The following is a 13,587-nucleotide window of genomic DNA, read 5'->3' on the forward strand; positions in this document are numbered from 1 at the left end:
CCCTAAGTAGCTCACGAATACGTTCCCCATCTCTTGCATGTTCCGTGCATATAAGCATGTAATGCAAAAATTTAACATTATTACTGTATAGAGGGCCAAAAACACAAAGTGGGCGGAGCCCACTCAAAATTAACGAAAGTACCCGTCAGTGACCAGGGACCCACACCATGAAGTAGGAAAGCGCGAGCGCTTTCCGGAAATGTATAGTTCATGATATTTGAAAAATGGGAAACATTGTTTTCGCATCGGAATATTATTCTTTCTTTCTTTCTTTCTTTCTTTCTTTCTTCTTCTTCTTCTTCTTCTTATTCTTCTTCTTCTTCTTCTTCTTCTTCTTCTTCTTCTTCTTCTTCTTCTTCTTCTTCTTCTTCTTCTTCTTCTTCTTCTTCTTCTTCTCGGGACCAACCCCCCTATTTTTCACCCAGTGAACATTGACAAAAAGTCACAAAAATTTGCACACCTCTAAAAATCGTGCCTCTCTACATTCTGGCTATTTCCTTTTTCTAAAATTAAAAAAATTGGCGCGTCAGCGCCCCCAAATGTACCAAAAATGCATTGAGAGATGGGAAATGACCCAAAAAAAATCTGATCGTAGAATCATGAAATTTGGCGCAGAGGTAGATGGTGACAAGAGAAGTAAAAAATATTATTACGGCAATGCCGTCCGCCCAACCAAATGTCGGCCATATTGGTTCAAAAATGGCTAAGCATGACTTCGGAGTTTTTCCAAACGTCGTACTTTTACGAACTCCTCCCAGGGCGTTGGCCCTAAAAAGCTGAAATTTGGTGAAAATGCTACTGAGGAGTGGGACATCAAAAGTTATCCAAATTACATTGATACCTGTCACGGTCTCTGTGCGGCGAAGCCGCAAACTGTAGCAAGAATTTCAGAAATCTTCCAAATTTAACATTTCTGCCGTTTGCGCAGATAAAGTCAAATTGTTAAGTTGTTAAACTCTTTGCCCTAAACATACTTGAAGTGAAATAAATTAATTTGGAGCCACAGCGCCCCCTACAGATTTTATATGGAGGTTAAATATTTAGTTTTGCGAAATTATATGAAATTTGACACACAACTAAATTTTGGCATCCCCATCAAAAAAGTCAATGAGACCCATGTCATAATTGTTATGGCTTTGCCGTAACGATGACCGAAACCTTCCATGTTATTCCAATGGGGAAATCGCCAGAACATGTTTACACTTTAGACTTTCACGAACTCCTCTTAGGGCGTTAGACATATTAACCTGAAATTTGGTGAGACTCATCTTCAGGGGTGGACCATCAAAAGTTATCCACATTTTTATTCTAAGAGTCACGGTGTCTGTGCGGCAAAGCCGCACATTTTGCCAAGAATTCAAAATAAAATTGCTTTTTGATGTTAAAACAAAGGGGAGAAGATGTGACAGCGTCACAGATTCAGCAGTAGATGTAATAAAAGGACAATTGGGGCGCGTTAGCGCCCCCTCCTCTTGCGGCGTGGCGGCGGCGTGGCGAGGGCCGATCATTGCCGCTTGCGGCTATATTTATTATTATTATTATTTTGGCATGTGTTTTGAGTGAGCATAGTCCAGATAATGATTAACAATAATCAAAATAGATACATTTGATTTAGTTGCTGACTTTTCAGTTAACAGTTTAGTGGTCATTGAACTCGTATGTACACTATAAGCAGACAGATTTATATTTCCTCTGTTTCGCACCAAATGTAATCAGTAATTATATGGCCTTTAATCAGGGCCGGCCCAGCCCAGCCTATAAGCGAACTAAGCAGCCGCGTAGGGCCCCGAGGCGTTAGTAGGGCCCCCAATCTGGCAACCCGTCTTATGAGAAGCGCAAGCGCAGCGTGCGCCACTTGTGTAGTAGCGCTGCTGGCGCGGGAGCGCACACAGCGGTAACATATAACGCACAAACCGCATTTATTTGTAATGACAATCTGGCAACCGAGACACCAAACCTGCGCTGATTGGGCAACTTCATTGTGCGCGAGGAGAACGAGAGCAAAACATAAACACAACAGAACGTGGTCCCTGCGTGGTCCTCATGTCCAGAGGAATATATCCCCCCGATGCCGAAAAACGAAAGAAGAAACTTCTTGACGATGTAAAGAAACTGCAAACTCAACAACACTCTCCAGGTATTGAACTTCTCTTACAAAGAGACGGTTAATGCTGCTGTTTGAAACAACACGATTCTGTCACGTTAGTTCGCTCAGGCTGGAGGCGAGGAGAGCTCTGCCCCGCGCACAATAATATGTGTCTGAATGAAAGATAATAAGCTTAACATTTACACCAGCCCAGTAGTGTTAGCTGCAGGTGAGGCCGGGGAGGGGCGTCTATGCCCCGGGTCACTAAGAGGCGGAGATCCGGTCCGGACGAGCGCCGTCTCGTCCAGAACCTCTGACGTGAGACTTTGGAGTGAACAGTGTGCGGCCCCTGTCCCGGGCCCCTGTCCCGGGCCCCTGTGCAGCCTCAGTCAGAGATGAGCGGTTTGAGTTTGCGTCCCTCTCTCTCACATCACCATGTGTGAGATCAATCATGACTCGTGATGTCTGTTTTACTTTGACTTCTTAACTTGCAATAAGAGGAACGTAAAGGTTTATGCACGTAAGGTCCATCAGCCAATCACATCGCAGCATTGTTTCATGCAGGAGTCCAGTGTGTCATGTTCTGATCAGAACAAACATTTATATTGTAATTAACTTTTGATAGAGCAATAAAACATTTAAATGTATTTAAAAAGCATCATTAGACTATTTGTTATAAATTATAATAAATTGATAGTGAAAAATAACCAGACATATTATGATTGCGTCTGTTATAGAATAATACTATATATTTTTATACAAAAGTGGCAAAGCTGCAGAAATGCAGTCTCTTCACTATAGCTAGGTTTGGACCTTCACTTCTCGTTCTGTTCATTCTCTGGGAATAACATGTTTGCACTGTTTTATCAGTGTTAATTGTTAATCAAGCAACGCTTATGCCATTTGTTTAATTTAATATAACTTGTTTTGTCACTTTGGCAAGAAGGAACAGTTGGGAGCTGTAAAAGATAAATTAGTAAGGATAACTATTACTTTTACATTTTCAGTTAAAATGAATCAATTTGACCATAATTATTTTTCATAGCCAATATTGTATTGAGTAATTAAGTACACTAATGTATTAATAACTGGCTTTAATCATTTTCTCCTGGCACAGTTTCATCACATCATCATTTTATAGCATTACAACCTCAACATTTTACTCTTACTTTAGCCGGCTGGACCACATTAAAATGCACCAGAAGACCCAAAAAAGGTCTTAAAATCTCCCCCAGACCCCCCTGTTCATTAATTTAAACTGCTAATGTGCTAATGTGGCTGTCGACCCTTAACGCCCACAAATACGCCCAAAAACATATCTGGGACGTGTGTTATTTGTACAGGGAGTAGAGGTGATGTCAGCGGAATACCAAGTTGCATTGTGGGATTTAAGTTAGCAATATTTGAGCTTGTGAGGTGTTGAGAATAAACTAACTGGCAAACGGATGCCCTGGAGTTTTGGTGCGCTTTGTTTGCGTTGAAGAAAGTTCCCATATGTGAATTGTTCACTGACAATGGCAATAAAACTGATTCTGATGACGTGGTGAGGGGCCCCCAAAAATGTTTTCGCTTAGGGCCCCCTGAAGGCTTGGGCCGGCCCTGCCTTTAATGAAATGTATCATGTCCCTGCCCCCACAAAAGGGATAAATGTGCTGAGGCCTTATTTCCATGCTCCACAGCTTGTTAGGACAGGTCAATATTGACAGTGCGTTCAGAGTGCATTCTGTCATTAACGGTCCGGTCTCGTCCCACAGAAGGTTGTTACACATTAACCTGAGCATGACGCTGACCCTGTGTTGTTTCTCACCGTGTCAGAGAGCTGAGGCCTGAGATCCAACTTGAGGAAGCGGAAAGTCAAAACTGGAACTACACATATTGCAGTGGCCAGTGCAATAGTCAACCACACGACTGGCTGCAAGAGCGTGCTCTGGGCACTACCTTTCCAAAAACACACGCAAACATTTAAAAAAACATTTACTTTTCTGACAAATTGAAATGACTGAATTATAATGGTCACAATCATAACTTTTTTGCTCTAAATAATTGGGATTATCGATTAACCGGTTAATTTTGGCATTCCTACTGTCATTGTGGTGTAAACTGTCTTAATATATACAGTATAACAAACATTATTGATCCAAAAGGGCAATAACTCAAAAGTACACAAAAACAACACTCCTAAAAGCTGATGAAATACTTACCAAATATGACTAAAGTAAAGTAGAGGAAAACAGGCAGTATATACAACCATCACACTTGTTACTGGTCAAATTCAAACTAAAAATGCAGAAATGCCAAAGCTCTCGCGTGACAGGGAACTGACCTACAAAGTGGAACTGATTGGGAAAGATCTTGAAGAGCGTCTGGCTGTGCAGAGCGAACATGATGCTGAAGTAGAAGCCCAAAGAGCCCCAGATGAACACGTGGTTGAAGATGGTCCAGTATCCGGTGTCGAGCGCGATCTGAGAACAGGTTCATTGAAGAAAGTCTGCATTTAACTTTACTTTGACCCACACAAAGCATCAAAACTGGGACAAAACTGGGACTACATCGGGAAAAGAACCACGACAACTATTACATCCTGCGACATCCACATTTTCTTCAGCAAATCGATAAAATTTTTGTGTCGATCTTGTTTGTTTTGCGCTGCTGCCATGTGCAGAGTTGTGTTGAGTTTGTAAATGGTCTGGAGCGTTTACAGAAATGTTCCTTAATCTGCACCGTCCCTGTCAAATAAATGAATGATTAAAAGTATTATAGTAGTAACTCTGTGATTGGATCTTGTTCGTTTTATCCAGATATTAAACAAGACCATGACTAAACCGGGACAAGCACAGGACTAAACCAAGTCTTAATCAGGACTAAATCAAGACTTATTGTTTTTTAATCAGCAAAATAACAAAAGCTATGGCGATCTACTGTACATCTCTGGAACGTTTAGGCCACAATAATGACTAAATCGACTTGTCCTTCAATCGATGTGGGCTCAGTATTTATCGTGTGTACCTTTTGGGGAAATGTCTGATCTTTTTTTTTCATGATTTCAAACTTGTGAACGTTTCAATCTTGATTTTTATACTGAGGAATAGATTTAATCCACAATCATATATTTGTTTTTCATTTTCTACAACAAAAAAAGTGCTTTCTTCATGTCCCCAAGAAGTGTAGTTCTGTTCAAGATCAAACTAAAAGGTCAAATTTGGTCATGTGTGTGATTTTTTTCAAATCAATATCGATATTGCTCAAACGAGTATCAAATTTTAGTATTGAGTATCGGATTTTCAATACTTTAGACAACTGTAGTATGTAAGTTTGAGCTGTATAAGGTCAAATACATAACATCTGCGACGTATTAAAGATACTAAGCAATTTATTGTTTGATTCTTCTATTTTTTGGTGCATTTAGAAACAGCGTTATACTGGAAGTTCTTGTGTCAGTGGCATAAAGTAGTTCCAATATAATCATTCATCTGCAGTGACGTGCGACTCTTGAAAACCTGTTCTCGGGCCGTTAAAAATAGCGCCGCTTGTCTGGCTTTTACCTGCACACTGACCACGATGACCAGAGCGGTTGCCGTGGTGACAGCGAACGTCTGGTAGTCAGCGAGCGGCTCCCCGGAGCTTTGGGTGGCATTGGCCAACGCGGCGTAATGGACGAAAAACAGCACCACCGACGTGTAGATGCCCTGTGCGATGCAGATGAAGAACTCCTTCTTGTTGAACAGCAGATTGAGCTGACCCGGTTCATACAGTTTGGGATACTCCAGGCTCCGGCCATCGGGGACGTCCTGCCAGAAAACCACATCCTATTGGCAACATAGGAGCTTAAAGATGCGCAGGCTGAGGAGACGATGGCGCGGATATTGGCGTTTGCAGGGTTAGGGAAGATGTCCGTGTTTGAGCAGAAAGAATGACTGAATCACTGAATTACACAATGATAATATTAACAGTGGCAGACAGGGATCAGTTCTCAAGACTTTTTTTGTGCCTTCTTATCTCCCAGCCGTACTTCAACATATTAGGGATTGTAATTTGTCATTGATGTACTTCCTCATTCATCCAGGAGAGGTCTGTGGTAGAAAAGGTTCAGAAGGTCGTCACTGTGTTAGAAATCAAGAGGTTTCAACTTAGAGGCAAGAGTCCTTTAGCTTGCTGCTCAAACCATCTCCTGCAGATTAAAAATGGAACTTGAAATGTGCTGATTTCTAAAAACGTGTCTGGGTGACTACCTTTGAAGTATTTTCAATCTAAAGCATTAAGAACAAATTGTCTAGTGTCTTTGTATTAGTTCTAGTTTCACATGCAATAATGTCACATTCATGTGCATAACTGATGTAAATAGAGTGTTTATTTTACCATTACTATTAGTATTATCTTGTCTTACGCTAGCTGTTTTTATTTTATTTTATCTTTATTTTCCCCCTCCATTCCTTATTAAGAAATGAGAGATTTTGTCCACAGGAGTTTTTGTTTATAAGAGTTTTGTTTGTTTGAGTTTTGTTCTATTAAGTGTTTTTTTTTTAAACTTCCTATAAGTTATCTGTCCTTTACCTCTGTATCTACCTGCGTTGCAACAATGAAATTTCCCCATGTGTGGACAATAAAGGAATATCTTATCTTATCGTATCTTAAAAATATATTAAATACAAAAAAATTGCTTTTAAATCTTAAATTCAGTTACAAATTTCAACAAAAAATAGCCCCCACACAAACAAATAAAAAAAATAGAATATTATAGTTTAGAATATTATAGTATAGTATAGTTGTATATAAATAACCTTTGTCCTTTTTTTTTAAAAACGGTTAATATTTTTGTTTATTCTTTGGTCCTGGATCAAATACAAATATTGAAATCGTACTATTACTCATAATGCATACAAATACACCGTCTCCAGTAAAAGATAATTAAAAGTGTGTAGTTTGCAGACTGACCTGATCAAATATCCCCATGGCCAGCACCGGGAGTGACGTGTACACGATATTGTAGAGCGTGATGAAGAACTGATCATAAACTGTCTGGAGAAGAGACACTCACGTTTACATACCGCAGTCAAAATGAGCTTCTTCGGACGGTACAACGAGCTCTCTCTGACCTGAGCGGAGAATCCACAGAAGAACCCGAACCAGAAGTGCACCATGGTGAAGGCAAAGTTCTTGTAGAAAAAGTAGCAGAGGAAGCGGCACATTCGCAGATAGGACCAGCGGCCGTGAACCAGCAGAAGCCTCTGGAGGAATCGGAACTGAGAGAAAGAGTAGTCACTGGCCAAAACGGCCTGGTTCCCCTCCTGTCCTGAGATGCCCACGCCGATATGAGCAGCTGCAGGAGGAGACACAGAGGAGGTGACCATTAAGGGTTAAAATGGCATAATAATCACACGAAAAAAGGCTGCAATTACTTATTATATAGGATGTCTTCAGCCAACAACAAATGAGCAGGTCTTATTATTTGTAAAACTTGCTTGTAGTTTAGACCGTCACAAATTAAGTTTAAATTGTATTCGATTCTTGTATTAGTCGTATGTGCACTGTTCACTACATTACCCATTTGAAAACATTAAAAACATGATAATTACTGTACTTTAAGCAGCATTTACTTTTGTCTCGCTGTGCAGGTTTACTTCTTCTTTTAGTTCAGTGCGTCCTCGTCACTTTCTTTATGTCCAAATGTCTTCTGTTATTTTAGTGTGAGGGATTACTAATGTCACTAAGTCTTGTCCAGCACCAGACTCTAATGTGCCTCCTGTGTGCTGTCTCTGTGTGTAAATAGCTGTAAATACCCTTAAAATGTATGTCTATGTTGTAAAGATGTTAATAAGATAATAAAAGATAACCAAAAAAGTTTATTATGAAAATGCATCTAATTATTATTCAAGAAACTACACTGGAAAAAATGTAAAAGTTAAAAAGTGATTGATTGATTTGATTAGTATTAGTAAAATTAGTATTTTGACTTGCTTAAAATAAGATATAGAAAAAGTATGGTAAGTTTTGTTATTATTTCAAGTGTAATAGCATTTAATTTCAATTTCAAGTTAGAAAATGCTTGTCTTTTACTTATTTTGAGTAAAACAAGATATCGTATGCTTGTTCCATTGGCAATCTTACGTTAAGGCAGTCAAAATATACTAAAAACAAGAGAATTACTAGTCATTTTTTTGCCAGTAAGGAAAGTACGGGGGGAAATGAGTAAAGAAAATACAATCTATGTGTGTGGTATGAGGGAAAAAAAATCTGTGTAATTTATGTGCCTATACATGGGTTTCAGCATCCTGTTTATGTGATATTTGAGGACATTTGCCAATTCAAAATATATAATATCATCATCACTCTGAAATCTGACAATGGGGATTTTAAAAGGGGGAGAGGAAAGGGGAAACTTGTCCTTGATATGGCTACCGTATTTCCCGCACTATAAGGCGCACTTAAAAAACTTGAATTTTCTCAAAAAAGGCCTTATAATCCAGTGTGCCTTATATACGGATTACTTCTGGTTGTGCTAGAAGCAATTTTGTGTGGTACACGTTTTGTTTCGCCTAATGCGCCTTATATATGAAAAATGATCGGAAACAGACCATTCATTGACAGTGCGCCTTATAATCCAGTGCGCCTTATACTGCGGAAAATACGGTACTATGTTTTCGAAGACTAGTGTGCATTCAGTTGGTTCACGTCTGCTCCTCCGTCCACACTCACTCTTAATCATGCTGATGTCGTTGGCTCCGTCTCCCACAGCCAGAGTCACCGCCCTCTTGTGCTTCTTGATGAGCTCCACCACTTGTGCTTTCTGCAGCGGCGTTACCCTGCAGCAGATCACCGCTTTGCACGCGCAGGCCGTGGACACAAACTCTGTCTCCATGTCCGCTTCCAACGCATGGGCCTGGACGGAAACGACAACCAAAAACGACCAAAACAAATCGACATCAAAACAAGAAACATTTTGAACGTGCCGCTTCCTCTTCACACTCATCCTTAACTGGTTTGGTCCTGGTTTAATCCCCATTTAGTCATGATTTAGTCGCAGTTTTGACATGCATGCGTGTGTCAGATTGACGCAGATCGTACCAGACTGTGGCCGTTGATTACGAGGCCAAACTCTCCGGAGATGTTGTCCATGAGGTTGAACAGAGACGCGGGGCACACCGGAGAAGCCGGTCGTCGCTCGTCTTTCTCCGCCTCGGTAACCTCTCCGTCCCCGTCTCGCGACAAAAAGCAGGCCTCGGCGAAGACCTCCTTCCCCTCCTCTCTGCTCTGGGACAGCTCCATCATCTTTTGCCTCGCTGCTCTGAAGAGACAGTGAGCAACGACAGGATTTGACAGAGGACGGCGCAAAGGTATATCACGATCAAATCGAAATTGCGACATTTTAGTTGGCGCTGTTGTAATGCATTAATAAACCTTTCATTGTTATGCATACTGGACACACACACACTGCTCTGTCCCCCAACCAACTTCTCTGTCTGGGTCAAGGGTCTCATCTCACGACCATATTAGGATGTCCCAGAAGGTACAGCCTGGTACGGGAAGCTGGTCCCAGAAGATCCACCTTCTTATGAATATTCATATCCTTTGTGTGTGTGAGAGAGAGAGAGAGAGAGAGAGAGAGGGAGAGAGAGGGAGAGAGAGAGAGAGAGATGGCCCCAAGCGCGCTTGGGACTGGTGGGAACTTGTGAGGGACAGGGGAATATGCGCGCTTCAATCTGTTAGTTTTGTAATTGTTAGGGAAATAAATTATTTTGATTTAACGACCATATCCTGTCTTGTTATTCTCAGTTATAATTATACAGTCACTTGTTGTCTGAGCTGAAGGAGCTGAGAGACATGGTGATCGAGCAGCGTCTGGGCGTGCAAATACTGAGGGACAAACTGACTGAACACGACGTGCTTCTGAAGTCCACTCAAGAGGAACTGAAGTCCACCCAGCAGCAGCATCGGTCTGAGCTGGAGGTCCTGAGGTCACAGCTGTCAGAGGCAGAGTCCAGAGTGTCCACGATGGAGGCCAAACTGGAGCCCAAAGTGGCCTTCTCTGTCGGACTCACAGACGATGGGTACGTGGGGCCTTTCAACGTGGACACTACTCTGATCTATGAAAAGGTCTTCTACAACATGGGCCGAGCTTATAACTCAGTGACAGGCATCTTCACTGCTCCTGTCAAAGGCGTGTACTACTTCACCTTCACTGGTTATAAACACAATAGTAATGCCAGCACCACCATTTGGATGTACCACAACCAGGAGAGGTTACTGTTCAACTGGAGTGTTGAACACAAATGATTCACATGCCAGGATCATCCAGATGGAGGAGGGAGACGTCCTCTACATGAAGCTTCCTGTTAACCACATACTTTATGACAAAGTGAACAACTACATCTCACTTTCAGGATTCCTCCTTTTCACGCTGTAAAACTCTGATTTGCATGTGAGACGACAGTGCAAAATAAAAAAACACCAGCATTAATAATCTTTATTTGTGTTTCTTTTTACACTGTTCGTGTGATCAATAACTATGATGGAGTCGCCCAAATGTCACATGATCACAACAGATCACTGCAAACAGCACAAAACCTTCAAATATTCACGACCAGAGCGTTAGAGTCAGGTATAATAACAGTTATTGACTGTTTTTGAGAAGAACACCCAAATTTGAGATGTGTTTTCACTAGAATGTGCCTTGGGTCTTCAGCGTTATTCCCACTCCTCCATCCCAGCGACACCATCCCTCGCTCACGGCGTCTGAAACCACCAGTGAACTGCCCAATCAGCAGTTGGATAAAAGCCAATCAGTCTGCTGCGCTTTTCCCACAAACAGCGGCAAATGACTGAAGCGACGCCGTGTTCAATCATTTACAGGTTTATAGCTCCTATCATCTGCTTCACTCTCATACTATTTAAAGCCTTGTGATCCAACGGACACTACACAACTCAAAAATGAAGAGCTTGGCGTTGCTCGTGCTGCTGCTGTTTCTCTTTGAGAGATCCGTGCAAGAGATCGACCAAAAGCCTCGAAGATCAGGCGACTTTCAGGAAAATGAGAAGGAAGAGCAGCAAAGCAAAGAGACAGTCTGCAACTCGTGCGCCGAGCTGAAGGAGCTGAGAGACATGGTGATCGAGCAGCGTCTGGGCGTGCAAATACTGAGGGACAAACTGACTGAACACGACGTGCTTCTGAAGTCCACTCAAGAGGAACTGAAGTCCACCCAGCAGCAGCATCGGTCTGAGCTGGAGGTCCTGAGGTCACAGCTGTCAGAGGCAGAGTCCAGAGTGTCCACGATGGAGGCCAAACTGGAGCCCAAAGTGGCCTTCTCTGTCGGACTCACAGACGATGGGTACGTGGGGCCTTTCAACGTGGACACTACTCTGATCTATGAAAAGGTCTTCTACAACATGGGCCGAGCTTATAACTCAGTGACAGGCATCTTCACTGCTCCCGTCAAAGGCGTGTACTACTTCACCTTCACTGGTTATAAACCTGTTGGTGATGCCTACACCGCCATTAGGATGTACCACAACCAGGAGATGTTACTGTACAACTGGGGTCCTGAATCCCAGCATGTGCTTTACTCACATGCCAGGATCGTCCAGATGGAGGAGGGAGATGTCTTCTACACGAAGCTTCCTGTTAACCACATACTTTATGACAACATAAACAACTACACATCACTTTCAGGATTCCTCCTTTTCACGCTGTAAAACTCTGATTTGCATGCGAGACGACAGTGCAAAATAAAAAGCACCAGCATTAATAATCTTGATTCGTGTTTCTTTTTATACTGTTTATGTGATCAATAACTATGATGGAGTCGCCCAAATGTCACATGATCACAACAGATCACTGCAAACAGCACAAAACCTTCAAATATTCACGACCTCAGGGTTAGAGTTAGGTGTAATAACAGTTATTGACTGTTGTTAGGGGCTCTTTACAAAAATACAATGGCCGAGTTGAAAATTCAGTTTTTGTTGATACATTTTGTGCAAAAAAAATTTACAAAGTGAAAAATAGGGAAAAAACATATTACAAGTTGACGTCAATATTTCCCGTCTCTAGGTTTTTCTGCTGTCCAGGTGTTGCCCACACAACGTCTCTCTTGGCAGCTAAAATGGCCCTGCTTTTGTACCCTCATGCCCCTCCCACGTACCCATTACATAACCCAACCAAAATACACAAAAAGAACACCATTTTCCCCAAAGTAATACATGAAAAATATATTCCAGATAAATCAAAACATTACTCATCCATTCCTTCACTGAATGAACACCTCTACTAAGATTAAATAACAAGAGACCAAAAAAGAAATACCTATGATCACATGATCATTCATACCGCGCGCAACTGTACAATATAATGCGCCCCGTACCTTTGCCTCTGTTTGGCCAGTCAGCAGGAGCTATGGGAGCGTGTGCGGAAGTGGACAGGAGTAGGAGTGGGCTCTCGGCGAGACCAAGTGTGCACCCTGGGTCCCACCGAAATCGAGACAAATAACTGTACGGATCGACATGGGGAGAGTGAAAGGTAAATGTGCCCATTTGTGATGTACGCTCATCCCTGCCGGTTTAAACATTCACGCGGTTAGAAAACACAGTGTGTGTTTGTGGGCTCAGCGCCACAGAGATACGGGAATGTGCGGTGCCCTCAGTGCCGGGGTCGACTAGGCTCCGTCACACTGTTTTTGGGAAGAACACCCAACTTTGAGATGTATTTTCACTAGAATGTGGCTTGGGTCTTCAGCGTTATTCCCACTTCTCCGCCTGAGACCACCAGTGAACTGCCCAATCAGCAGTTGGATAAAAGCCAATCAGTCTGCTGCGCTTTTCCCACAAACAGCGGCAAATGACTGTGAAGCGACGCCGTGTTCAATCATTTACAGGTTTATAGCTCCTATCATCTGCTTCACTCTCATACTATTTAACACACTACACAACTCATAATGAAGAGCTTGGCGTTGCTCGTGCTGCTGCTGTTTCTCTTTGAGAGATCCGTGCAAGAGGTCGACCAAAAGCCTCGAAGGTCAGGCGACTTTCAAGAAAATGAGAAGGAAGAGCAGCAAAGCAAAGACATATGTGACTGGCCACGGGAAAAAACGCCACAAGTCGGCCCCGACCAAACCTATTTCTAGCCAGCGCATTGTTGATATTTTTTTGCCAATCAACTGCTAGCCACATGGCTACTTAAAACACCGTCATATTCCGTGGTGTTGAAGATGGAATACGTTGTACAAAAAGATGAAAAAGAAAAGAAAAAAGATCCATGAAAACAAAGTGCCTGGCGTAAGTACTCACAAGATCCCTGCATGCATGCTTTGTGTGTGTTTTATGGTGCTTTGCGTTAGTATTCGTGGCTAAAACGGCTTTTAGCTCCGGGCCGTGGGCTAAGTTGGAAGCTAAACTTTGCTATCACCATGTTATCGGGTTATTTTTCGGCGTTGTTCTGTACAAATCATACAATTATGTGGTATTTCTTGACCCGTGGGTTGTGTGGGTCGTGCTTTATGTGTGCTTTATGG

At 42.1% G+C, this 13,587-nt stretch overlaps 2 protein-coding genes across 2 annotated transcripts in view; one reads left to right on the forward strand and one right to left on the reverse strand.

The window, feature by feature from the left end:
• Nucleotides 1-13,587, reverse strand: part of atp8b2 (ATPase phospholipid transporting 8B2) — a 44,564-nt gene that overhangs the window by 2,054 nt on the left and 28,923 nt on the right. The window contains exons 22-28 of the mRNA XM_072460062.1: nt 9,149-9,368; nt 8,780-8,963; nt 7,180-7,403; nt 7,019-7,102; nt 5,629-5,874; nt 4,410-4,548; nt 3,894-4,024 (exon numbers count right to left, since the gene is read on the reverse strand). Of these exons, the coding sequence (XP_072316163.1) occupies nt 3,894-4,024; nt 4,410-4,548; nt 5,629-5,874; nt 7,019-7,102; nt 7,180-7,403; nt 8,780-8,963; nt 9,149-9,368 (1,228 nt within the window). The remainder of the gene's footprint in view (nt 1-3,893; nt 4,025-4,409; nt 4,549-5,628; nt 5,875-7,018; nt 7,103-7,179; nt 7,404-8,779; nt 8,964-9,148; nt 9,369-13,587) is intronic.
• On the forward strand, nt 10,981-11,813 carry LOC140373527 (caprin-2-like). The gene has a single exon (XM_072460063.1). It carries the CDS (start codon nt 11,012-11,014, stop codon nt 11,771-11,773), a length of 762 nt encoding a protein of 253 aa, XP_072316164.1. The 5' UTR covers nt 10,981-11,011; the 3' UTR covers nt 11,774-11,813.

The sequence above is a fragment of the Eucyclogobius newberryi genome, unplaced genomic scaffold (assembly GCF_026437365.1).
Source record: "Eucyclogobius newberryi isolate DKJ021-1_F unplaced genomic scaffold, fEucNew1.0.hap1 SCAF_3, whole genome shotgun sequence".
NCBI lineage: Eukaryota > Metazoa > Chordata > Actinopteri > Gobiiformes > Gobiidae > Eucyclogobius > Eucyclogobius newberryi.